A 26,997-nucleotide genomic window follows, 5' to 3' on the forward strand; every position below is an offset into this window, starting at 1 on the left:
GACTACTCCCAATTAATCCTTCATGTATCTTGTTTGAACACAGTTGTTTGAGAGTAGATTTTTTTTTGGTCTTTCTTTGTATCCTTAGAACCTAGCACATAGTGGGGGCTGAAAGTAGCAGACAGACAGATCTAAAAGGACAGAAATACTTCCAAACAATTAGAATTGTCCAGAAGTGAGAGACTGTTGTAGAAGATGGTGGGGTCCCTACATCAAATGTCTTCAGGTAGAGGCTAGCCGTTGTTGCAGGGTGGAGCTGGTCAAGTAGAGGCACAACTAGGTGACATCTAAGGTCCCTTTCAACAATGAAATTCTGATCACTAAACTCTGATGCATCAGAGAAAGAATATCAGATGATGATGGTGCCCATATAGAGCAAAAACATCTGATGCTTTGGAGTTAGTAAATCCCATTTATATCTATTCTTTCATTTGATCTCTCTCTTTCTCTCTCTCTCTCTCTCTCTCTCTCTCTCTCTCTCTCTCTCTCTCTCTCTCTCTCTCTCTCTCTCTCTCTTTCTCTTTCTTTCTCTCTCTCTCTCTCTCTCTCTCTCTCTCTCTCTCTCTCTCTCTCTCCTCTCTCTCTCTTTCTCTCTCTCTATCTGTCTCTCTCTCTCTCAACTTTCTACCTATCTTTCTATTGATCAATCTATGTATATATCTATGCTGGAGCACATTTTCCAAAGAATGAAACTGTGTCAAGCAAACCAAACAGATTGTCTGGAAGGATTTAAGAGGGAAAGGCTCACTGATAGAGAGGATCAAGGAAGGCTTCGTTGAAGATGTAATCCCTGGACCAAATTTGGAGAAAGAGGGAGGATGTTAATAATAGCAAGTAACAACAACAACAACAAAGTATTTATTTAACAATTTAAGGATCGCAAAGACCTTCATAAATACTGTTTCGATTTATTCTTACAATTCTAGGCGGTAGGTACTATTATTATCATCTCCATTTCTCAAATGAGAAAACTGAGGTAAATGAGGTTAAGTGACTTGTCCAGGGTTATACAGCATGTAAATTTCTGAAACAGGCTGATTCCAGGTCCTCCTCTGTATTCAAAGTAATGCCTAAGAGGAGTAGTTAGAGCCAAGTTGGGGTTAGGAATGGGGGAAGTGAATCCATTTCAGGTATGCTGAAAGGGAGCTACTACTTAATGAACAAAGGGGAGAGAGGGCAAAAGGAGGTGATAATAATATTGTTAGCAAGCATCTACAAAACCCTTTTAAGGTTTCCAAAGTACTTTACATTTCTCATTGGACCCAGATCCTGAAACATGAACAGTAGAAAGTCTGGTTTCATTGAAGCTTAAAGGTTGTGAGAATGCCATGAAATAAGGCAGGGATTGTGGGATGGAGCCACCATTTACTTCACAAAGCCTCTCTAAGCCCCCCCTCTTCCGCCCCCCCCCCAGCTGCTGGCATTCTCTTTTCCAAACTGCCTTGAATTTTATGACTTTGTGCTTTTGTATTTATTATCTTTATAAGTGTTCTGTACATGATTACACATGTACTTGTTTCCCCTACTAGCATTTATTGTATTTGTATCCCTAGCAGCTAACACAGTATTTAGCATATAGTAGGTGCTTAATAAATGTTTATTGATTAGTTGACTGATTGATTTAAGAAATGGACCAAATCTGATTTGCTATGGATTTTCCAAAGGGTGGGGGCTTCCCTTTTCTCTCTTTCCAATAGTGCCAAAGCAGCTCCATGCTGGCTATGGACCAGGAGAAGAAAGAAATCCTTGTGGTAAAGCACAGGCTCTAGACCTACACAGGGTATATGGTATAGGAAAACAAGTTCTGGACTTGGACTTAAGAAGACCTGAGTTCAAATCCCATCTTAGATATTTACTAGCTGGGTGATGACTAAATCATTTACTTTTTGTGCCTCGGTTTCCTTATCTGTAAAATTAAGGAGTTGAATTAAATTACCTCCAAGGTTCCATGCAGCTCTAGATATACGAAGTATCAGGAGTAATTAAAGAATGTTGGGATGGTAAAGTGGCATGCACAAAGGAAGCAAAACACTTTGATGAACAAGTAAAAAGACACTATATTGGGGGTAGCTAGGGGGCTCATTGAATAGAGAGCCAGACGGATCTGGTATTAAATTTGACCTCAGATACTTCCTAGCTGGGTGACCCTAAGTAAGTCACTTATCCTCATTTTCTAGCTCTCATCAATCTTCTGTCTTGGAACTGATACTTAGTATTGATTCTACGACAGAAGAGAAGGGCTTTAAAAAGGAAGAAGAAAAAAACAGACACCATACTGGAAGAAAGAAGGGTTTAAAAGCAAAGTGGGAACACATGTGCCATCACGTCTCTCCACCAACTCCCATGAGAAATTAATTTCATGTTGAGTTGCTCTATTAAAAAAAAAAAAAAAACCCTGACTGGAGTGTCTTTTCAAGGTAAACAATTGGAATGGCTCCAGGACCATCCTAAGACATTTAAAGCAGACTAAGGCTAACCTGACCTAAATTGGGGGGAGTGGAAAGAAGACTGGGGAATACCAGCCTCTCTTCTACTCCCTGCTGGCCTGGCTGACTGCCACTTAAAGACACCAGCCTCAGCCTTGAGGTTCCTGCAGCAGCTGGCAGGCTGCCCCTGGGCCAGAGGTGTTGCTCACTATGAGTTTGGTGTTCATTATCAAACATCTTCTGAATCTGATGATCCAAATGTCTTTCAAAGGAGACTCAAGAGAGCCAAGCACCTGAATAGTGCCCTGGTACCCTTAGAATGGGGCTGCTGCTGGCATGGGGTGCTTAAGGAGTTCAGGGAAGAAAGATGTGGAGGAATTCAAGTTGAGGGACCTAATTGTTAGCCATCGGTCCTGGGACACATTTACTAAAAGTAGTATGCAATGGTAGAGGGTGATGATGGGAAGAGGTACACTCTGCCCTTATCAGGTCTACAGTATTGCACTTAAATCATGACTAGCACAGGGGATGGAATGCCAGGCCTGGATACAGGATGTCCTGGGTTCAAATTTGGCTTCAGATACTTCCTAGTTATGTGACCCTGGGTAAGTCACTTAACCCCAGTTGCCTAGCCTTTACAGATCTTCTGCTCTGGAACCAATACTTAATGTTGATTCTAAAACAAAAGGTAAGGGTTTAAAAGAAATGTGAGTGCCACATTTTAAGAAGGATGCTAGCAATCTGGAGTATATCCTGAGGATGGTGAGAAGATGACAAACCACACTATGGGAGTTTTGTTCAATATTATGGTCAAATATTCTTGATCTGGAGAAACAGGACCCCTGTTTCATTATTACTATCCGTGTGCCCTTGGGCAAACTCTCCAAACCTTACATTTTTCATACAAAGAATGACTCTTGGGGGCAACTGGGTGGCTTAGTGGATTGAGAGCCAGGCCTAGAGATGGGAGGTCCTAGGTTCAAATCTGACCTCAAAAACACTTCCCAGCTATGTGACCCTGGGCAAGTCACTTGACCCCCATTGCCTAGCCCTTACCACTCTTCTGCCTTGGAGCCAATACACAGCATTGACTCCAAGACAGAAGGTAAGGGTTTAAAAAAAAAAGAATGACTCTTATTGTCCCTTCCACCTTTAAATCTATGGTCTTTTGAAATGGAAATGTTTTAGTCTAGAGAAAAGAAGACTTTTTCAGAAAACTAGGTGGTACAGTAGTTAGATCCATGGGTCTAGAGTCAGGAAGACCCCAGTTCAAATACTGCCACAGGTACTTATCATCCCATATGACTAAGCAAGCCACTGTCTGCCTCAGTATCCTGAACTATAAAAATGGATAACAGCACCTACCTCACAGAGTTGTTGTAAGATTCAAATAAAATAATACAATGTTTAGCACAGTGCCTGGCACAAAAATAAATACCTGTTCACTTCCCACTTCAAGTATCTGAACGGCTGACACATTAAGGAAGTTTAGACTTATCTTTTCATCTGGGAACAGAAGTTGAAAAGAAGCAAATTTTGATTCAATGAAAAGAAAAATTCCTACCAAATAGAGCTATCTAAAAGTGGAATGGGTTATTCAGTCATTTCAATTGTGTCTGATTTTTCACCATCCCTTATAGGGTTTTATTGACAGAGACATTGGAGTAGTTTGCTATTTCCTTCTCAGGCTCATCTTTTTTAGAGATAAGGAAACTGAAGCATGCAGAGTTAAGTGGTTTGTGCAGGGTCACATAGCTAGTAAGTGTCTGAAACTGGATTTGATCTCAGGAAGACCAGTCTTCCTGACTCCAAATCTGGCACATATGTGGAGCAGCTCTGTAGAGGCCTACTATCACACCGAACCCCTTTTCCTTGATTAAAGAGTGATTTTTCTGACTATTTAATAATTCTGTGTTTTTCTAATCAACACTCCTAACCCAAGGCCAACATTCTTCATTCCATCTCTAGTGAATGTGAGGATTAAACCCACATTGCACTAAAACTGCTGTTAATATTTTGAAAAGACTACTACTCTTATATTTCCTGGGGCATATTCACTGCCATCCTATGACTTTTGAGACTCTGGCACCTAACTGCCATAATGGGCTATCTTAGAATTATTAGATTCTCCCTCCCCAGAGGTCCTCAAGTAGAGTCCTCACATGCTGGAGATGTTGTAGAACCTCTGTTCAGGTATAAGTCAGATGAGATGGCTCCTGAAGTAACTTCCAGTGTTCATATCAAGGATGATAACTCAAGCAGGAGAGAAAGTAGAATCTACTAACCCAACAATGTCCATCAGTGATCAAACTTGTAAGAATTAAACTTTAATGGTTCAATGGTAATATGGTAGTTGCTGATTCAAAGTATTATTGCTTCAAAGTCTAAATGACTTTAATAGCTTTTATTTACAAAAGAGGTGGAAAGAATGAAAGCAGAGAAATACAAAAGGGTAGAGAAGACATTAGCCTATCTATCTAAATATTGCTCCAGTTCTTGACTCAGCCAGGACTTGTTGACCTTCAACCGGAATTTAACTCTCTCCAGAAGACAGGAAAGGAAAGACAGCTATCCACTCACCCAAGTTCCCTCCAAGAGGCAGGTCAAGATGATGACTCGAGCTAAAGGTGATTCCAGAGGCCCACTTTCTTCCTTGAGCCAACTTTCTTCTTGAAGCTGGCTTCCTTCTTGAAGTCCAACTCCTTCTTGAAGCTGGCTTCCTTCTTGGAGTCAACTTTCCTCACCCCAGAAATTCAGGGCCTCTTTATAGTGGCTTCTTGTCCCCCTTTTCACAAGGGCCAATCACAGCTTCCAAATTGCCCAGCACTGCCTAAGGGGCAGTGTTTGTGGGAACTACTTCTCACCAGCTAGAGAGGAGTGAATTCTCATTTACTGGCTGATTGAGTTGAAAGGGTGGAGAGCTCCTCCACCTAGTGCTAAATAGAGTGTTCAAGATTTTGTTGATTCGGTTCAAAAGTAGACAAAGGAGAGTTAATCCTGTCTTCATAGACTGGTAAGGTAGGGGTATTTAAATTATTGTTAACCAAAATATTAACTCAAAATGGACATAGGGAATAAAGGATTCCCTTTCACAAGTGTAAACTCAAAGAGAACAAAGAATTCCCTTTTACAAACTTTACCATGGATGACTTTCATGTTCTCTGATCTCATAGCAGTTAAATAAACAAACTACTGAGTTGAAGGAACTTCTTTAGTTCCTTCAATATTGCATAGTGTTGTTGACTCTAGGCTTTTTCTGGATGGGGACTTCTTCCTTGGTACCAGTCTGCCATCCCTCCAAACCTTAGTAGAAGTCTTTCAACTCTATGACTAAAACTGGTGGTTACTACTTAAAAGACAAATGTACTCATATGCTGCTGTTAAGGAATATGAGTTATTTGGGATAGCATCTAGCAGAGTTACCAGACAGATGAGTCCATGGAGGGGATGGAAAGCTCAGGTCTGGCTTAGGAAATTCACTTCTATTATTGGTCTGTAGAATATTACAAAGCATTTGTCTTTAATAAAATGGGATTTATAAATAAAGTATCACCATAACCTAGAGAAGAATAAAGAATTACCATGTCACAAATATTTTAGATTGTTTATATTGCCTAACCTCGTGATTTTGGAGATAGAGAAACTGAGGTTCTTACAAGCAAAGTGATTTGTGCTAGAAAGAGTCTAGTCCAAGTTCCTCATCTGACAAATGGGAAGCCTGAGACCAAGATTGTTTAAATAACTTGCCCAAGGTCACTCAAGGAATAAGAAGCAGATCTGGGATTTGAATTCAGGTATAATGGGCAACTGGGTGGTATAGTGGATAGAGTGCCTAGCTTGAAGTCAGGAAGATCTGAGTTCAAATTTAATCTCAGACACTAGCTGTGTGATCCTGGGAAAATCACTGAACCCTGTTGCTTACCTTTTCTGAAAAATGAGCTGGAGGAGGAAATGGAAAGCCATTCTAAGATCTTTGCCAAAAAATCCTTAAATGGAGTCAGGAAGAGTCAGATAAAACTGAAATGACTGAACAAAAATAAATAGTGGAATGAATGTTGAACTTAGCATCAGGAAACCTAAGTTCAAATCTTGACTCTGTTGGTCCTTATCCAAATAATTATGGTCAAGTCACCTATGAGTCTTAGCTTCTTCCTCCATGAAATGGAGATAATAATTCTTAATATGCCTACATCAAAGAAATATTATGAGAAAATGTACTTGTAGATCTCAGTGATGTAAGATATATGAGCTATTATTAATATTATTTCCCACATTCATACAAATAGCCAAGTGGCAAAGATAGGAGTAGAAACCTCATCCACTAAGTAATTGCCAATGAAGTGGTCTTTAGAAATAGAGACCATAAAACATTCTGCAGAAAGAGAGTACAGTGGAAACACTAATGATTAATTCAGTTAACTCTCACTATTGATGGTTGGCCTGGTGACAGGGCCAGCCCTAGGCAAAATTGTGAAATAAAAGTTTATCTTTTAGACCCTACCATCCTCTTGTGAGGAGGGGGAAGGATCTGAGTTATGAAAGCTTTCTTGTGAATGAGTTTGATATTAGATGCATTGAATAGCCCATCCTAAGAGCATTGACATTATAAAAGAATACTTTAGAAGATGAACCCAAAGGAATGATTCTATAATTGTGTAATTTCAAACACTATGATGTTTTCAGTAAGCTGGATTTCCTTGCCACCGTTTTAGAGAATAGAATGAAGGCCAATACTTGTTCTATCAGCAAGTCAGCCTAACATCACAGAACAATGGAAGTTAGAGGAATTGCCTATAAGGCCTCATGATATATAGAGGAGAGAAGCCTTGGCACCCAAAGAATGAAGTGGCATCCAAATCTATTTCTCTTCCTTCCCATCATCATCATCATCATCATTACCACCAATTACCACCAATCACCCTCATATCGTCTATGTCATCCTACATGAGTGCTTCATTCTATTTTCTTCTGCTTCCTCTAAGATCTTTCTCTTTCCTTCCTTCCTTCCTTCCTTCCTTCCTTCCTTCCTTCCTTCCTTCCTTCCTTCCTTCCTTCCTTCCTTCCTTCCTTCCTTCCTTCCTTCCTTCCTTCCTTCCTTCCTTCCTTCCTTCCTTTTTTCCGCTTTATCCACTGCATCTATGAAACAGAAGAGACAAGGGGGCAGCTGTTTTCAAATGTTTGGAAGATTGTTACATGGAAGAAGACTTATTACATAGGGCTACTGTAAGGGGGAATTTTTTAGGGTTGTGACTTAATCTAAAATTAATTGGTCGCCAGGGAAAATCCCAAATAAAATATTCAAGTCAGCTTGGAAATTTTATGGTGGTTTAATTAATATAAAGGGAAGGAATTAAGAAGAAGAGAGAGGGAAAGGATATAGGATTTCTCTAGCCTAGCCTGTGCCAGGGGGAGTTCAAAGACCTCTGCCACAAGGTCTCTTCAGAAGATTAGAGGCTTCCTAAGAGAATAGTGTTTTGGAAGGTAAAGGAGAAGAGAATTAGCCTAAACTCTGAGAGAGCTCAGAGAAGATGCCTCACCTGAACTAGGTTACTAAGCTTCCCCAGTAGTGTATCAAGGACTCTCACCACCAAACCCAGACAATAGCTGCTGCCTCGCCAAGATGCTCAGTACGCTGCTGCCAGAGCCATGACTCCACAAAAAGAGGTCAAGAGAGGAAGTGATGCCAAATATATAGACCATTTTTACATCACTTTCCTATGTCTCACATGTACCAATGGTAGCTTAAGCTTGACTTAGGACAGCCCAGGGGCCTATCAGTTGTTTCTGATTTGTCATTTGCTAACACATGTCTGTCATAGGCCATCCTTCTCAATACTTAATCCTTAAGTAGGGGTGTAGACATTCCTGTTTTGTTAGACTAAGCAGGGTGGAGTAAATCTAAAGTTCACAATCCCCCCTGATGATGATTGGGATACTAGTCTCCCCAATTGCTCACTAAACATAATCATTCTGCACCTCCAAATTTTCTAACTGCAGGTGCATACATAATTTCACTTTCTAAGAGGAAACTACAATAGTTATATATAAGAGGGAAATAGAAGAAAGACAGACAGCAAAATCAATGTTTGCTGGGCGCATTGACAAAAACAAATTAGGGGAAAGTCCCCTTTTGGCATGAGTATACATTCAAATAAATGTTCAATCAAACTTCAGTTCAATCAACCACACCCAAAGTTCATTCTGGATCTTCTTGATGTTATGTAGGTTTTCTGGCATCTTTCTGCAACAGTTCATTCTCTGGATTTAGGAGTTAGCAAGCTTCTTTCCTTGAAGATCTTTCTTGAACAAAAATTTAAATCTTGGATTTTTATTAAAATACAATCCCTCCCCCCCCTGAAGTGGGTGTTAAGAAACATCCAGTTCAGCTCAGGATTCATGGTTGAATTATGGGGTTGTATGAGTCAATTATCAAAAGAAGAGAAAAAAACAACAACAAATATATAAAGAAAAAAATGGAAGGAAGTTAAACTTTTGGGAGAAAAAAAATTCAAAATCAAAATCAAAATATCAACATCTATGTATATAAAAATTTGAGTAAATGAGAATAAATTCATAATAGGCCCTTGTATTAGGGTTTATTAAATTTCTAACAGGCCCTTGTATTAGGGTCCAATTAAAGTAATTTCTACTAATCCCACAAATCTATAGCATAGAATGCAGTAATATTTCACTTGCCCATTTGCAGCCAAGACTACAGGAAGTTGCCATACTATATATATAAAAAAAAAAAAAAGAACTAGAATTTTATTTTGATAGGGAAGTGTCGTTCCCTGGTCTGGTTTTGTCATTCTCAAGAATATGGGGAGTCGGGATGACAGTCAAACTTCAGTACTTGTCTGAGTATTTCACAAAGAGTGTAGATACAAGGAAGTCCTATGACTTAACATATGTCAAGTGTCTCAACCTCAAATCTCACACTAGGTTCAAGTGCTTTTGTATTGGCTTAGAAGTGCATCAATCTGTGCTACTTGGTTTTTTATCCCATTTCCTAGAATCAGACACAAACATTAATCACAGCCCCATAATATTTTATCAATAAATGGCAGGTTCCCACAGTTTAAAGCTTTTGGGTATGCATTGATATAGCAAATACATATCATATCATATATATATGTATATATATAATTTAAACTTATATTACTACAGAGAAAAAATATTAATTGTATGTGCCTTTAGTACAAGAAATGAGAAAAAAGGAAAAAATAAAATATTCTAATCAAAATAAAAGAAAATCAATAATAAAAATAAGGGAAAAAATTCAGGAATTCAATGTGTTCTCGAAAAAAAGCATCCACTTGTCAATGCATTATTATCTTCAATGTATGTGATAGGATACAGTCAATCAATCTCAACAGAAGATGCTCTCTTTACATGTGAGCAATGAATCCAGAGTCCTTCTCTCCAATCTTTATAGATGTTGGAGTAGTTAACAATATTTGGGATGGCCCTTCCCAAGAAGGCTGAGTTGTGTAAACCTTAAAATTTCCCAGACCCTACTTTATAAGGTTGAATTAAGACCATTCTCCATTTGGGCAGTGAACTCTACTAAAGCAGGAATGTGAGAATTCTACTTTACCTACTTGGGTCTTCCCTAGGGGAAAATAAAGTTGTAAACTCTTTTCTGAACAATGAAAAGTACTTAAACCCATACTTTTCTTAAGCTAAGTACCTATAAAGGTCAAGCAACTTGTGAATTTATAAGGAACAAAGAACTGGAAAACTTACTCAGAGCTTTCGAATCCACACCTTCTTAGGTGAGGACTAAAAATGGGCGGTCCTTTAGAAACATCTACAGTGATTGGTAGATGTAAGGACTTAGGGGATATGACAGAGAAGATTTTGCCCTTAAAAATAAGAGCTCAGGGAAGAGCAGAAAAGTCATTCTGAAACATTCAGATTGGAGAGACTCATTCTGAGGAGACTGATTCTGAAACATTCAGATGGAGGAGGGAGCTGGTAAAAGCAGCTGAGATGCTGCTGGCCTGGTGTCATTAGAAATCCTTACTTAGACAGATCTTATGGTGAGTTATAAAAAACTGACTAATTCCTCTCTTAAGGCTTAGGTCTAGGCCGTATTAGCTTGAGGCCCTTCATACTTATTCCTTTCTTACTCTCTCTCTCCTTCTTTGATTACTCATTGTATTGTTAATTAAAAATCTCTATAAAAACCCAATTGACTTGGGTATTTGAATAATTAGGAATATTTCCCTGGAGACCACCTTATATTTGATTTTAAAACCCAAGACACTGTAGTGAAACATATTTCTGTGGTCAAAATTACTCACTCTCTCATATCTATCACAATTTATATCTTCCACCATTTTAACTCACTAGAGTTTAAGACCTCAACCATTTTAAATCTCACAGTTGCTCCAGTATGCTGGAAATCCTTAATATACACTTTGTCTTCTGGGTTCAGGTCGTGAAGTGAAAAGTCTAGTGTTCCAGCTTGCACTACAGCTCTGGATTCATGGAGTTCACAGTTTGTGATGTAATTCCTGTATGTAGGAAGCAATAGTAGTATCTCCCCCTAATAGTGATGTATATGCAGGGGAGAAAGGCTTAGCCTGTATAGGTGGATGTCCAAAAGGCATCTCAAACGATGAGATATATAGGTCTCCTCTAGGCCTGCTTCTAAGATAAAATAGGACCAGAGGGAGAATTTCAGGCCATTTTAAATGTGTCTCAGTGCATAATTTGCCAATTATAGTTTTAAGTTCTCTGTTCATTCTTTCAACTTGGCCTGAGCTCTGGGGATGATATGGTACATGCAATTTGGGAGTTATCCCCAAGCAAGAATATATGTGATTTAGGACAGAATCGGTAAAAATGACTTCCTCTATCTGAATCAATACATGCTGGTGGATCAAAGCAAGGAACAATCTCTTTTAAAAGCACCTTAGCAACAAAAGCCACTGTGGCTCGAGCTGCAGGAAATGCTTCTGACCATCTGGTCACTTGATCTATTATGACTAGACAAAATTTATAATGTCCAGCCTTTGGCATTGTTATGAAATCTATCTGTAGGTGCTCAAAAGGTGTGTAAGCCAGAGGATGCCCACCAAAGACTAAAGGTGTGTAAGCCAGAGGATGCCCACCAAAGACTTTGCTATGAAATGCATGTTGGTTATATGCTTGGCAGGTAGAGCAGGCTGTGCTCTTCAGAGGTTAGATCTAGGAATAAAGGGTGAGAGCTTTAAGAGATGGATTTGGGTTGATGTCAGAAAAACCCTTACTATGTAAGAGCTATCCAAATTCTTAGAATTATGAGAGCTATCCAAAAGTGGAATGGGCTGCCCTGGGAGATAGAGGCTTCCCCCTTGCCAGAAACCTTTAAACAAGGCTGGATGACCACTTGTTAGGCATGTTATAGTAGGGATTCTTTTCAGGAACAGGTTGGATCAAAGGTCTGTTCTAACTCTAAAGTCCAAGATAACATTGGGTGGATGGTGGTGACAAACTATAGGGGGCCTAGAATAAGGCAGAAGAAATTGATCCACTGAAGATATTTTTTTCTTTTAAAATTCTTACCATCTGTCTCTAAATCATAAGAGTGGTAAGGGCAATGTGGGTTAAGTGACTTGCCCAAGGCCACACAGCTAGAAAGTGTCTAAGACCATATTTGAACCTAGGATTTCCTGTCTCTAGGTCTGAATATCTATCTTCTGGGCCACCTTCATTGAAAATCTTTGAATAGAAGAGTAATTTGAGCAGTCCCTGTGTTAGGAACATTGTCCTGGCTGTGGCATAAAGGATGGACTGGACGTTCAGAGCTGGGGTGAGGTGGGAGGATGATGGGAAGGAAGGTAGGAACCATTAGGCTAATGGGATAGAACAGACAGCTGATGATGGGAAAGGAAGGGTGCCTCAGAGTTGTGGAGGTGGGATTAGAAAGAAGTGACAATGAAAAAGGAGAAGATAATACCCTAGGTTTTGGAAATGGTACCTTAGGGGAAGAATGGTGTCACTGATGGAAGTAGTCAAGTCAAAAGAAAAAGCAATTTTAGAGAGAAAGATAATACACTCAGATTGAACATATACTTAAAATGTGCCATAGCCAGCTAGGGTTAAGAATCTAGATCTCAGAAAGAGAGATCAGGATTGGACATCTAGCTTTGAAAGTTGTCTGGGTAGGGAGCAGCTAAGTGGCTCAGTGGAGAGAGAGCAAAGTTTAGAGATGGGAGGCCTTGTGTTCAAATCTGATCTCAGTTGCTTTATAGCTATGTGACTCTGGGCAAATCACGTCACCCCAACTACTTAGCCCATACCGTTCTTCCGCCATAGAACCAATATAAAGTATTATATAAAATAATAATAATATATAAGATGGAAGATATGGGTTTTTTTAAGTCATCTGAGAAGAAATTATTGTTGAATTGCAAAACTAAATGAGATTGGCAAGGGAGAGAGAATAGAGAGAGAACAGCCAAATACCAAAAGATAGAGCCTTAAAAAACATCTTTAAAGTGTTGGAAATAGCAATAGTAATAACATATTTATGTAGTACTTAAAACACTGTAAAGTTTATGAAATACTAAAAATTCTGGAAGCATCAGTATTGTGACTATTTTACAGCTAAGGAAGTTGAGGCTAACATTATCCATTTTCATACAGCTAGTAAATGAGAGAGCCATTATTTTAACTCACATTTCCTGATTCTTTCCACTCTAACATGTTGGTTCTTAAAAGAATGTGAGAAGGGAAGCTAGATAGTTTCAGTGAATAGAGAACCATAACTAGAGAGGAAATAACATGGTTCAAATTTAGCCTCAGACACTTTCTAATTCTGTGACCCTGGGTAAGTCACTTAACGCTGTTTGCCTAGCTCTTGCCTCTTTTCTGTCTTAAAAGTGATACTAAAACAGAAGGTAAAGGGTTAAAAAAGAGTTTGAGAAGTCAAAGAAAAAGTTAGAAAATAAGCAGTTAGGAAGTTGGGAAAACTAGGAGAGTATGGTGTCTAGGAAGGTTAGGTAGGATAAAGAAGAGCAGTTATTCACAAGGTAAATAGATGTGATCTGGGTATCAGAGTCCATTTGTATTAGACTTTCCTCATTGGTAGAAATTCATTACTCCATGCTTCCTGCCTCTATGAGGGCCAGAGTTGGTGGGAGCTTGAGAGAAGTGGGATGTTAGTCTTCTGGCTTCCAGATTCAGAAAGAAGACATTAAGTTCCAGACTTTCACCAGGTTTCCAAAGCATTTCACTTCTAAATTGATTAAGAACTTGTTGAAGTTTAGTTTCTGCTTTTGATTGATTGAATGATCTTAAAATCAAAGGTTTTTAGGAATGTGCTGGTAAGTTGTTTAATAATCTGCATTAATGTATGCAGGACACACTTTTATGTTTAATCTGTATTATTAACTCTTTCCTCTATTGTTTCCTTAAATCTAGAAATCAATAAAACAATACACCAAGCTTGGGTTTGTAGCATTGATGATTTTTGATGTATAAGAGTTCACCCTGAAAATTCAACAACAAAAAAAGTTAAACCTTTACCTTCTGTCCTAAAATTGAATCTGTATACTGGTTCCAAGGCAGAAGAGAGGGAAGGGCTAGGCAACAGGTTTAAATGACTTGCCCAGGGTCACACAGCTGGGAAATGTCCAAGAACAGATTCTAAACCTAGGACCTTCCCTTTCTCTCAATTTTTTTCCCTGGCTCTCAATCCACTGAGCAGCCACCTAGCTTCCCCTTCTGTCTCTTGTGAGCTCATTCTCTGGCTGGCTACATATACCCGTAGGTATTTTCTTCTGATAATGGTATCTAAAACATCTTATTAGTTACATTAATTAAGGTAGAAGGATGTGGAAAATCTGTCTTATATGTTCATGAGCAAGAAGGGACTGTTTATGGAGAAAGATCCTGGAGGGATCAGCTAGCTAACAGTGGAGAGAGTGCCAGGGCTGGAGATTAGAGGTCCTGGGTTCAAATTTGATTGAGGACATTTCCTAGCTGTGTGACACTAGGCAAATCATTTAACCCCAATTGTCTAGCCCTCACCCCTCTTCTGCCTTGGAATAGGAATTGATACTCAGTAGTGATTCTAAGACAGAAGGGAAAGAAAGAAATAGAGATAGAGAGAGGAGAGAGAGAGAGAGAGAGAGAGAGAGAGAGAGAGAGAGAGAGAGAGAGAAAGAAAGAAAGAAAGAAAGAAAGAAAGAAAGAAAGAAAGAAAGAAAGAAAGAAAGAAAGAAAGAAAGAAAGAAAGAAAGAAAGAGAAAGAGAGAGAGAGAGAAAAAGAGAGAAAGAAAGAAAGAAAGAAAGAAAGAAAGAAAGAAAGAAAGAAAAGAAAGAAAGAAAGAAAGAAAGAAAGAAAGAAAGAAAGAAAGAAAGAAAGAAAGAAAGAAGAGAGAGAGAGAGAGAGAGAGAAGAAAGAAAGAAAGAAAGAAAGAAAGAAAGAAAGAAAGAAAGAAAGAAAGAAAGAAAGAAAGAAAGAGAGAAAGAAAGAAAGAAAGAGAGAAAGAAAGAAAGAAAGAAAGAAAGAAAGAAAGAAAGAAAGAGAGAAAGAAAGAGAGAGAGAGAGAGAGAGAAAGAAGGAAAGAAGGAAGGAAAGAAGGAAAGAAGGAAAGAAGGAAGAAGGAAAGAAAGAAAGAGAGAGAGAGAGAGAGAGAAAGAAGGAAAGAAGGAAAGAAGGAAGGAAAGAAGTAAAGAAAGAAAGAAAGAAAGAAAGAAAGAAAGAAAGAAAGAAAGAAAGAAAGAAAGAAAGAAAGAAAGAAAGAAAGAAGAAAGAAAGAAAGAAAGAAAGAAAGAAAGAAAGAAAGAAAAGAAAGAAAGAAAGAGAGGCACATGCACTATCCTTCCCAAGATCCCCATAGGATGGGACTCTCTAGGAAAGCTCAGATGGCCTTGCTACACTGGTTGGGCTCTGAGGTGATAAATGACAAGGGCACTGTACCCAGAAACCCAGGCCAACTATTATCAGGGAAAACTCCTTTGCCCTTGCATCCTTGTGACTCTTAACTTAGAAACACCCAATGACCCCGCCTAGGTCCTGAGATGTTTACCCTTTTTTGTCCTGTAGATTTAAGGTGGACAAAGAAATGAATCTTTATGCCTCCAAGCAGACCCCAGTCAGATGACCACCCCATCCCACCAAATGCCTGAGGGACTAACACTCATTCTGGTCATGTGCACACCAGGACATAACATCTAAAGAGTATATAAACCCCAGAACTAATGTCGTCTGGGGGACACAGCCTCTCCATCCAGGCTGTCCCCATGGAGGAAGAGCCTTTCCTTTCATGCTGTCCTTCCGGGGAACTGCCCCCGACCTTGCTGTTCGACCTTGCTATCCTCCTGGCCACTCTTAACATTACTTTCTAAATAATAAATCTCTTTTTGTTTTAAGCTAACTTTGGAGTCATTGCATGCTTGCAAAAGGTATCCTTCCGGAACCCCAAAGGTATCCTTCCATGCCCATAACAATAAAGTGCTTTAGAAATGTAAGGAACAAATTTGGGGGTAGTTTTAACAAACATTTATTTATTTCCTTATTATTTAAAATTATATTACATATTTATACATTATTATTATCAACAAAATGGAATTGAGTGTTGTCCAGAGTTTTAACTTTTAAACAGTATCAGAACTGCTTCTGGTGGCCTGAAGTCTTCAAGGACAGCTGGCAAGTGCCAGGGCACCTAGGCAGTGAGGCAGGAACTGCAAGGGTTGGAGGCTGGGGTGGCTGGGTGCCATGACAGAGGTTCCATGGTATGGCTGGACAAGAAGGGCTCTATGACGTGCAACCCCAAAGACTATCCACAGGAGACCCCAATAACTTGTTTGGGGTTCCAACATAGTCCACAGGCTTAAAGGGCCACCTTCTCCCCCGGCCCCAACCAGGGACTTTGAAATCCACCGCAGCTTGATTAGTATTGAAGTGTTACCAACAACTCATCCCCCAAATCTGAACCTCTCTCACCCCTTTTCTAAAATATCTACTAAAATTATGTCAAAATAAAATAAAATGTAATAGAGCTGCTTCTGGTTTCTAGGCCATCAAGCCCGTAGAAATCAAGCCAAGCCATCATGTTGACAGAAAGAGTGGAAAGAAACTGGGTTTTGTAGTTTCTAAAAAGGGCAAAAACTCCCACCCAAAGTCTTTCCCCTGGCAGGGGTTGTAAGGAGCTCACTACCTAGAATTCAAAGTGACTTTCCCAAAGTTCACAAGTGAACTCCTCCTCCTTGTTGACTTGGAAAAAACACAGAACTATTAAATAGTCAGAAAATTACTCTTTAATCAAGGAAAGGGGGTTCAGTGTGATAGTAGGCCTCTACACAGAGCTGTGAGCCACATGCCTATGGAGAGTCCAAGGATTGAACTCCGGTCACTCTGGACACTGACCCCTGGAAAGCCAAACATGCTAGATTGGACAATTCCAAGGAGACATTAAAGTTGGGAAGCTTGAATATTTTTCTAGGTGAAACATCAGGGCTGAGGATGAGGGAGTTGATTGATTTTACAAAGGCAACAAAGGAAAATGAGTTTCAGACAGGAATAACAGTGAGGGGCTGATGATTTACAATGGACACAAAAGGAAGGACCCAGCCAAGGGCTGCTCCATCTTGGTAAGGACTTTGGCCTAAGGGAGAAACCATTGGGACAAAATGAGGTAATTAGCATCTGATGGGATTAGCTATTCCCACCCAACTACCTTAAGGTCTATTGTTAGAGACCAGGTCGAACCTTTAAGCTAAGTAAACTGGGGGTCATTATCTTTATAGGCTACAAGTTTGGGGGTTTCAAGATTCCATGTGTACAGGAGCTACAGTGGCATGATCCAGCTTTAAAGGGAAGGGACCACAGGAATAAAGAGAATTAGATAACATTGTGGGAAGGAAGGTCTAATAGGATAAGCAGATATTCCAAGGAGATGAAATACCCACATTTCTTCTAACAAGGATTAAAAGCTGGCCCATCACATAGAATTTTTTCTTAAAATTTACTCATTTAGCACTACACCAAACTACCAGTGAATTGTTTTAGAGAGCAAGAAAGAAAAGAACAAAATTCACTTGAAAGAATATCAGGTTGAGAATTTGAAGAGAAAGCATGAAAAAAAAATGGGAAAGTAGGTATAGTAATAACTGATCTCAAATTATAACCTATTCAGCCATTTCTCATCCCCCTCCCTTGGTTTCCAGTTCTTTTGTTATAACAAGAGTTAGACTTCTGTATCTTAATGTCCACAAACAATCCTACTTTCTTTATGGAAATGCTGGTTTTGTGTGATTTAACCTCAGAATAAAAAAAAATGAACTTTTGATTTTAAGAAGAGCCTCTCTCTTGACTTACCAGATAAACAGTGAATTTTCAATGCACTTAACACTGGATCTCTTATTACAACATGGATCCAAAAGAACCCCATTTCAGTTGATATAAATGAATTCACATATGCTCAGTTTATTGTGGTACTCAGATAAAGCTCTTTATTGTCACAGGAGGCAGAAGTTCTTTTGGTAAAATCAATTACAATCTTTGATAACAATACACTGTTATGGTACTCGTGCAGGTGGTACTAACTGTATCATAAGAGCAGGGAAGGAGAGGTCAAAAAGTCCTCTTCTGCTGGGTGGCTGCATGTTCTCCACAAGAACACACACAAACTTTTTCCAGCTTCTTGGGCAGCCTGCTGCCCAGCCATCAGCACCTCTTCGTGATTGGCAGTCTCTCGGGTTGCATAGTCCAGTATTGATTTGTTGGTGATGAGGGAGAATCCAAAGACCCGAAGGCCACAGTGTCTAGCCACTATCACTTCTGGCACGGTGCTCATGCCCACGGCATCGGCCCCTATTTTCTGCAGAAACCGACACTCTGCGATGGTCTCAAAGTTGGGGCCTCCCACCATGACATAAGTTCCTTCTTGCAGTGGTCGGTCTTGATCCATCTGCTTCCAGATGCCATGGGCCTTCTGCCTCAAAACTCGGTCATAAGCATCAGACATGGGGGGGAACCTTCCTCCAAATCGGTTATCATTGGGTCCACTGAGGGGATTTTGGCTCCCGAGGCCTGGCAGGTTGATATGATCTCGGATCAGCATGATGTCCCCCACTTCATATTCGGGGTTCAGTCCCCCAGCAGCATTGGTGACAATTAAGGTGTGCACATTCATCAGTCGGAAAACCCTCACGGGGAATGTCACCTTCCAGAGAGGATAGCCTTCATACATGTGGAAGCGGCCCTGCATCATCACACAGCATTTGTCCTTTAAGTATCCAAATACCAGTCGCCCTGCATGGCCTGGTACCGTGCTCTGAGGGAAGTTGGGTATCTCACTGTAGGCAAAGGCCTGCCCTTGGGTCACTCTATTTGCCAAATCCCCCAATCCAGAACCGCAGATCACCGCTATTTGGGGCCGATGTTCTGTGTGGGCCAAAAGCCACTCTGCTGTTTCCTTATAATCCTCATACCTGAACTCATGCTCCATGGCTCCCTCGGGGTGTCTGATCCTCTGCTACGATGTCCCCCTCTTTCTTTAGCTTCCCCTAAAAGCTGTTCTGCTGGGATCTGTCCTTCACCTCAGCCCCTTTGGAGATCAAGGTGGGTCTGCAGATCCTTCAGAGCCGGCTCCAATCTCCAGGGAAGCTGCTGCTCTTCCAGTAGCCTCCGGTGAGCTCAGAAGCCCCAGACAACTGTAAGTTGGAGCTCCCAAACAGGGCTTTTTATACTGGATCCTGGAGGTAATAAGAGGCCCCTGGAGTTCACACGGAGGGCCTCACAAGGAGGAGTTCACAAGGAGGAGTTCACAAGTAGGACTTCACAAGGAGGATCTCACAAGGAGAAGTTCACAAGGAGAAGTTCACAAGGAGGACTTCACAATGTCAACATGGAATCTAGAAACCCCAAACTTGTAGCCTAGAAAGAGTTAATGACCCCCAGTTTACTTAGCTTAAAGGTTTGACTTTGTCACCTGAGTTCCTCCCTGAGGGAAAGTCCTACTTCACTAGTCCCAGACTAACAATAGACTTTAGGGTAGTTTGGGTGGGAATAGCTAATCCCATCAGATATTAAGTACCTCTTTTGTCCCAAGGGTTTCTCCCCTTAGGCCAAAGTCCTTTACCAAGATGGCCCAGCCCTTGGCTGGGTCCTTCCCTTTTGTGTCCATTGTAAAGCAACAGCCCCCCCCCTGTGTTATTCCCCTTTGTTACCATTGTCAAGTCAATCAACTGTCCCCCTCATCCTCAGCCCCCTTGTTTCACCTAGAGAGGTATTCAAGCTTCCCAACTTTAATGGCTCCTTGGAATTGTCCAATCTAGCATGGTTGCCTTTCCCAGGGGTCAGTGTCCAGAGAGACCAGAGTTCAGTCCTCAGACTCTACAGAGGCGTGTGGCTCACAGCTCCTTGTGTAGAGGCCTACTATCTCACTGAACCCCTTTCCCTTAATTAAAGAGTGATTTTCTGACCATTTAATAGTTCTACATCTTTTCTAAGTCAACAAATTGAGGTTCCCCAGTGAGATTCCTAAGTCCCAGCTGCCTGAGTCTCCCTGCTAAGGAGGATCCCAAGATGTGAGGTACCCACACAGCCCTCTTGATGTTGAGTCAGGAATCTGATTAGCAGAGGGGCAGAAAGAACTCGGCCTCCAGTATTTGGGAGTGACCCACTCTTTAATTAAGGGGCCATTAAGCAGTGGACTGTGGATTGCTCAGAGAGCCACAGAGTCCAGAGCTACCCAGAAGCTGCTGGAATGGGGAACTGCATGTCTGTGGTCCACAGGAGGAGATGGGGACAGCTGGCAGTCTGAGGAACCACCTAACAAAATGGCCCCAAATTATGTTTACAAAGTTTGGGCCTGATGCAGGCTAGGGTTCAGAGAAGATGGCAGGTGGGGGCAGAGTCTGGCCCCAACATAAACTGGACAAAATGGAGTCTAGCTCAACCTGACTACAAGCTCAGAGCTTGGCTACAGTTTTGGGTGTGTATGTTGGTTCATATGGATGTAAGCGCAGCCCTGTCTAGAGGCGAGGACCAGGAGAGCAGTTCAGATGAGTGAATGGTTGGGTGAAAGGTTTCAATGGGAAGCTCAGCTGGAGTGAGAGAGCCTGAGTGTTCAGGTGAAGTTCTGGGTAACTGCTGTAAGTTGATTAAAATAGAGAAAGTTTCTTCATGAATTGAAATGCCAGTTTAAGGTTTAAATGGTTGTAACTTTTGGTGAAAGAGCTTCTCGGAGAAGCTTAAGAACTGGTTCAGTTCTGTGGGGTTTTGCTCATATTGTATGTCTAATGTAGTAAAATGCAAGTGATATAAATGTTAGCCAATAATGTCTCTAAAGTTGTGTTAACAGTTAATTCCTCCCCAAAGCTGAAGAACCGAGACTGGAGTTGGCAATCTGGATATGGGAATATCCAGCAGGAGACAAAAGGAGGTCCACACGCCTCTGTAGAGTCTGAGGACTGAACTCTGGTCTCTCTGGACACTGACCCCTGGGAAAGCCAACCAAGCTAGATTGGACAGTTCCAAGGAGCCATTAAAGTTGGGAAGCTTGAATACCTCTCTAGGTGAAACAAGGGGGCTGAGGATGAGGGGACAGTTGATTGACTTGACAATGGTAACAAAGGGGAATAACACAGGGGGGGGTCTGTTGCTTTACAATGGACACAAAAGGGAAGGACCCAGCCAAGGGCTGGGCCATCTTGGTAAAGGACTTTGGCCTAAGGGGAGAAACCCTTGGGACAAAAGAGGTACTTAATATCTGATGGGATTAGCTATTCCCACCCAAACTACCCTAAAGTCTATTGTTAGTCTGGGACTAGTGAAGTAGGACTTTCCCCCAGGGAGGAACTCAGGTGACAAAGTCAAACCTTTAAGCTAAGTAAACTGGGGGGTCATTAACTCTTTCTAGGCTACAAGTTTGGGGTTTCTAGATTCCATGTTGACATTGTGAAGTCCTCCTTGTGAACTTCTCCTTGTGAACTTCTCCTTGTGAACTCCTCCTTGTTGAAGTCCTCCTTGTAAACTCCAGGGGCCTCTTATTACCTCCAGGATCCAGTATAAAAAGCCCTGTTTGGGAGCTCCAACTTACAGTTGTCTGGGGCTTCTGAGCTCACCGGAGGCTACTGGAAGAGCAGCAGCTTCCCTGGAGATTGGAGCCGGCTCTGAAGGATCTGCAGACCCACCTTGGAAAACTTGGCAGCCGCCACTTTGATCTCCAAAGGGGCTGAGGTGAAGGACAGATCCCAGCAGAACAGCTTTTAGGGGAAGCTAAAGAAAGAGGGGGACATCGTAGCAGAGGATCAGACACCCCGAGGGAGCCATGGAGCATGAGTTCAGGTATGAGGATTATAAGGAAACAGCAGAGTGGCTTTTGGCCCACACAGAACATCGGCCCCAAATAGCGGTGATCTGCGGTTCTGGATTGGGGGATTTGGCAAATAGAGTGACCCAAGGGCAGGCCTTTGCCTACAGTGAGATACCCAACTTCCCTCAGAGCACGGTACCAGGCCATGCAGGGCGACTGGTATTTGGATACTTAAAGGACAAATGCTGTGTGATGATGCAGGGCCGCTTCCACATGTATGAAGGCTATCCTCTCTGGAAGGTGACATTCCCCGTGAGGGTTTTCCGACTGATGAATGTGCACACCTTAATTGTCACCAATGCTGCTGGGGGACTGAACCCCGAATATGAAGTGGGGGACATTATGCTGATCCGAGATCATATCAACCTGCCAGGCCTCGGGAGCCAAAATCCCCTCAGTGGACCCAATGATAACCGATTTGGAGGAAGGTTCCCCCCCATGTCTGATGCTTATGACCGAGTTTTGAGGCAGAAGGCCCATGGCATCTGGAAGCAGATGGATCAAGACCGACCACTGCAAGAAGGAACTTATGTCATGGTGGGAGGCCCCAACTTTGAGACCATCGCAGAGTGTCGGTTTCTGCAGAAAATAGGGGCCGATGCCGTGGGCATGAGCACCGTGCCAGAAGTGATAGTGGCTAGACACTGTGGCCTTCGGGTCTTTGGATTCTCCCTCATCACCAACAAATCAATACTGGACTATGCAACCCGAGAGACTGCCAATCACGAAGAGGTGCTGATGGCTGGGCAGCAGGCTGCCAAGAAGCTGGAAAAGTTTGTGTGTGTTCTTGTGGAGAACATGCAGCCACCAGCAGAAGAGACTTTTTGACCTCTCCTTCCCTGCTCTTATGATACAGTTAGTACCACCTGCACGAGTACCATAACAGTGTAATGTTATCAAAGATTGTAATTGATTTTACCAAAAGAACTTCTGCCTCCTGTGACAATAAAGAGCTTTATCTGAGTACCACAATAAACTGAGCATATGTGAATTCATTTATATCAACTGAAATGGGGTTCTTTTGGATCCATGTTGTAATAAGAGATCCAGTGTTAAGTGCATTGAAAATTCACTGTTTATCTGGTAAGTCAAGAGAGAGGCTCTTCTTAAAATCAAAATTTCATTTTTTTTATTTTGAGGTTAAACCACACAAAACCAGCATTTCCATAAAGAAAGTAGGATTGTTTGTGGACATAAGATACAGAAGTCTAACTCTTGTTATAACAAAGAACTGGAAACCAAGGGAGGGGGATGAGAAATGGCTGAACAAAAATAGGTTATAATTTGAGATCTGTTATTACTATACCTACTTTCCCATTTTTTTTTTCATGCTTTCTCTTCAAATTCTCAACCTGATATTCTTTCAAGTGAATTTTGTTCTTTTCTTTCTTGCTCTCTAAAACAATTCACTGGTAGTTTGGTGTAGTGCTAAATGAGTAAATTTTAAGAAAAAATTCTATGTGGTGGGCCAGCTTTTAATCCTTGTTAGAAGAAATGTGGGTATTTCATCTCCTTGGAATATCTGCTTATCCTATTAGACCTTCCTTCCCACAATGTTATCTAATTCTCTTTATTCCTGTGGTCCCTTCCCTTTAAAGCTGGATCATGCCACTGTAGCTCCTGTACACATGGAATCTTGAAACCCCCAAACTTGTAGCCTATAAAGATAATGACCCCCAGTTTACTTAGCTTAAAGGTTCGACCTGGTCTCTAACAATAGACCTTAAGGTAGTTGGGTGGGAATAGCTAATCCCATCAGATGCTAATTACCTCATTTTGTCCCAATGGTTTCTCCCCTTAGGCCAAAGTCCTTACCAAGATGGAGCAGCCCTTGGCTGGGTCTTCCCTTTTGTGTCCATTGTAAATCATCAGCCCCTCACTGTTATTCCTGTCTGAAACTCATTTTCCTTTGTTGCCTTTGTAAAATCAATCAACTCCCTCATCCTCAGCCCTGATGTTTCACCTAGAAAAATATTCAAGCTTCCCAACTTTAATGTCTCCTTGGAATTGTCCAATCTAGCATGTTTGGCTTTCCCAGGGGTCAGTGTCCAGAGTTCAGTCCTCGGACTCTCCATAGGTGTATGCAGAGCAGCTCTGTGTAGAGGCCTACTATCACACTGAACCCCCTTTCCTTGATTAAAGAGTGATTTTCTGACTATTTAATAGTTCTGTTTTTCTAATCAACACTCCTAACCCACAGCCAACATTCTTCATTCCACCCCTAGTGGATGTGAGGATTAAGCCAATGTTGCACTAAAGCTGCTGTTAATATTTTGAAAGAACTACTACTCTTACATTCCCTGGGGCATATCTTCTCTGAGACTTTGGTCCCAGAACAGTGTGTTTTACAAATAGTACTATGCCAGAATAAAAAGATAGCCGGAAAACAGAGAGAAGAATCATTTGCTAAAGTGGGCACTAGAGCAGTTGGGGCTGGGACATCCCTCCACACCCCCTGCTTGGGGGCAACATGTCAGGGCTGAACAAGATGGAGCTTGAGAGTTGCCGGGACCTGCTAGGTCTAATAAAAACTCCTGATATCTTTGCACTGTGCGACACCATTACCAACTGTTGTGGGGTGTAGAGGTGTACCCCTGTGGTTTGGGAAGTATACCTTTTGCAAGAATGCAAGACCCCTAAACTTAACTTAAAAGTAAAGAGAGAGATGTATTAGTAATGTTGAATTTTTTTTGGCCAGCAAGACATCGTGAGTGGAGCAATCTGAGAGGTTGAACCCAGAATGCCTCAATTCTGGGGTTTTTATATTCTTTTACTGCAATGAGGATAGACTCTGGGGCAAGGATTGGGGAGGAGGTTTCCCCAAAGGCCTGGGGGTGGTTCCCATGATTTGGTAGACCTATGCCTGAGGTGTGTCTCTTTGTCCATCTCAAATCAATGAGACAATCAAAGGAGGATAATCCTCTCAGGGTCACATATTTTGTGTTAGGAGCCTGAGGGTGTAAGGGAGCAGAGGAGTTTCCCTGATAATAGTTTGCCAGAGTTTCTGGGGGTACAATGTCCATGACACAACCTCCTGGTTCAACCCCAGGATCACCAAGATGCCATTCATGCAATATTAGCTCATACCAAAGTGTTGAAGAACTTCTGAAGAGAAAGAAAGTGCACAGAGAAATCATCTTTAAATATCTAGCAAGGAAGGGAGTGATTGTGCTCCCAGCTTCTGAAAAGCAAAATCTTATTATTCACTATGCAAAAAATAACTGGAACAAGGAGAAGTTGTGAGGGAAATATGGGAAAGTGTTTCAAAGATAGAGGGTATCATACTATCTGAAAAAGAAAAAAGAAAGAAAAGAATATGAACAATTTGATGAGTGTTACAAGTTAGAAGAAACTCTGCCAATGGTTCTTTGAGCTTCTCAACTCTCAGAATTCTTTCTTTGGACCCCCCCCCCCCAAGAATAATGGGGACCACAGCACTTCTGACATGATGTCAAGCTAAAATTTTGTTATAAAGCATCAGAACAAAATGTGATAGACTCTTACGGTTCAGAACTGGTGAGCTTCATTTACTATCTCTGGTGAAAGAAGAGTTTCTTTTTCTTAATCCTAACCTAGATTGCAATGGTCTGAAGGGTGTATCTACTTCTTTCACACAGTTATGAAGTAACTGAGGTCACATTTGGACCCAGAACCTCCCATATCTAGATTTAGCTCTCTCCACTGAGCCACCTAGCTACCCCCTATCCAGAAAACTTTCAAAGCTAGATTTCCAATCCTGATCTCTCTTTCTGAGATCTAGATTCTTGACCCTAGCTGCCTATGGCACATTTTTTTTTTTAAACCCTTACCTTCCGTCTTGGAGTCAATACTGTGTATTGGCTCCAAGGCAGAAGAGTGGTAAGGGCTAGGCAATGGGGGTCAAGTGACTTGCCCAGGGTCACACAGCTAGGAAGTGGCTGAGGCCAGATTTGAACCTAGGACCTCCCGTCTCTAGGACTGGCTCTTAATCCACTGAGCTACCCAGCTGCCCCCTACCACACATTTTAAGTACGTGTTCAATCTGAGTTTATGATCTTTCTCTCTTAATTTGCTTTTTCATTTGACTTGACTATTTCCATCAATGACACCATTCTTCCCCTAAACTACCATTTCCAAAACCTGGGGTATTATCTTCTTTTTCATTGTCACTTCTTTCTAATCCCACCTCCACAACTTTGAGGCACCCTTCCTTTCCCATCATTATCTGCCTGTTCTATCCCATTAGCCTAATGGTTCCTACCTTCCTTCCCATCACCCTCCCACCTCACCCCAGCTCTGAACGTCCAGTCCATCCTTTATGCCACAGCCAGGACAATGTTCCTAATATAGGGACTGCTCAAATTACTCTTCTATTCAAAGATTTTCAATGAAGGTGGCCCAGAAGATAGAGATCCAGACCTAGAGACAGGAAAGCCTAGGTTCAAATATGGTCTTAGACACTTTCTAGCTGTGTGGCCTTGGGCAAGTCACTTAACCCACATTGCCCTTACCACTCTTCTGACTTATGTTATGGGCAGTGGAAGGATACCTTTGGGGTTTGGGAAGGATGTCTTTTGCAGGCATGCAATGACTTCAAAACTTAGCTTAAAAACAAAAAGATATTTATTAATTTAGAAAGTAATGTTGAGAGTGGCCAGGAGGATAGCAAGGTAGAACAGCAAGATGGGGAGCAGTTCCCTGGGAGGACAGCATGAAAGGAAAGGCTGTCACCCCCCTCCCCCCATGACATTGGTTCTGGGGATTTTATACATTCTTCACAACAGTTAGTCACTCAGGCATGAGGTGGGGGTGATCGTACTGGGGTCTGCCTGGGGACATAAAAATTCCTTAGTTTTAGGGGACAAACAGATGTCTGATTGGATCGAGGTGTGGTCTGAAGGTGCATCTTTCTGACCATCTAGAGGACGATCGAAGGAAGATAGTCATCTCAGGAGCCTAGGTGGGGTCATTGGGTGTTTTTAGGCTCAGAGTCAGGAAAACAACAAGGGAGTTCCCTTGACAATAGTTCGCCTGGGGGGGTACAGTGCCCATGTCAACTTAGAGACAGATGGTAAGAATTTTAAAAGAAAAAAAAAAGATCTTCAGTGGATCAATTTCTTCTGCCTTATTCTAGACCAGCGATTCTCAACCTCTCCATTTGTAGCAATGAGAATACATAATGCATGTCAGGTATTTACATTCTGAATCATAACTGTAGCAAAATTACAGTTTTGAAGTAGCCACCAAAATAATTTTTTGGTTTGGGTCACTGC

At 41.4% G+C, this 26,997-nt stretch overlaps 1 protein-coding gene and 2 pseudogenes across 1 annotated transcript; 2 read left to right on the forward strand and 1 right to left on the reverse strand.

The window, feature by feature from the left end:
• Positions 1 to 17,942: 17,942 nt before the first annotated feature.
• On the reverse strand, positions 17,943 to 19,065 carry LOC100014297 (purine nucleoside phosphorylase-like; annotated as a pseudogene).
• Positions 19,066 to 21,483: 2,418 nt separating this feature from the next.
• On the forward strand, positions 21,484 to 22,725 carry LOC100014324 (purine nucleoside phosphorylase-like). The gene has a single exon (XM_016429704.2). The coding sequence runs from the start codon at positions 21,701 to 21,703 to the stop codon at positions 22,571 to 22,573; it is 873 nt and encodes a 290-aa protein (XP_016285190.2). The 5' UTR covers positions 21,484 to 21,700; the 3' UTR covers positions 22,574 to 22,725.
• Positions 22,726 to 23,840: 1,115 nt separating this feature from the next.
• LOC100618311 (uncharacterized protein C3orf38-like) lies at positions 23,841 to 25,368 on the forward strand (annotated as a pseudogene).
• The last annotated feature ends 1,629 nt before the right edge of the window (positions 25,369 to 26,997 follow it).

Source organism: Monodelphis domestica, chromosome 2, assembly GCF_027887165.1.
Source record: "Monodelphis domestica isolate mMonDom1 chromosome 2, mMonDom1.pri, whole genome shotgun sequence".
Classification (NCBI taxonomy): Eukaryota; Metazoa; Chordata; class Mammalia; order Didelphimorphia; family Didelphidae; genus Monodelphis; species Monodelphis domestica.

What these genes read in the sequence shown, in the direction of transcription:
- LOC100014324 (XM_016429704.2), top strand. Translation starts at nt 21,701, where the DNA reads ATGGAGCATGAGTTCAGGTATGAGGATTATAAGGAAACAGCAGAGTGG.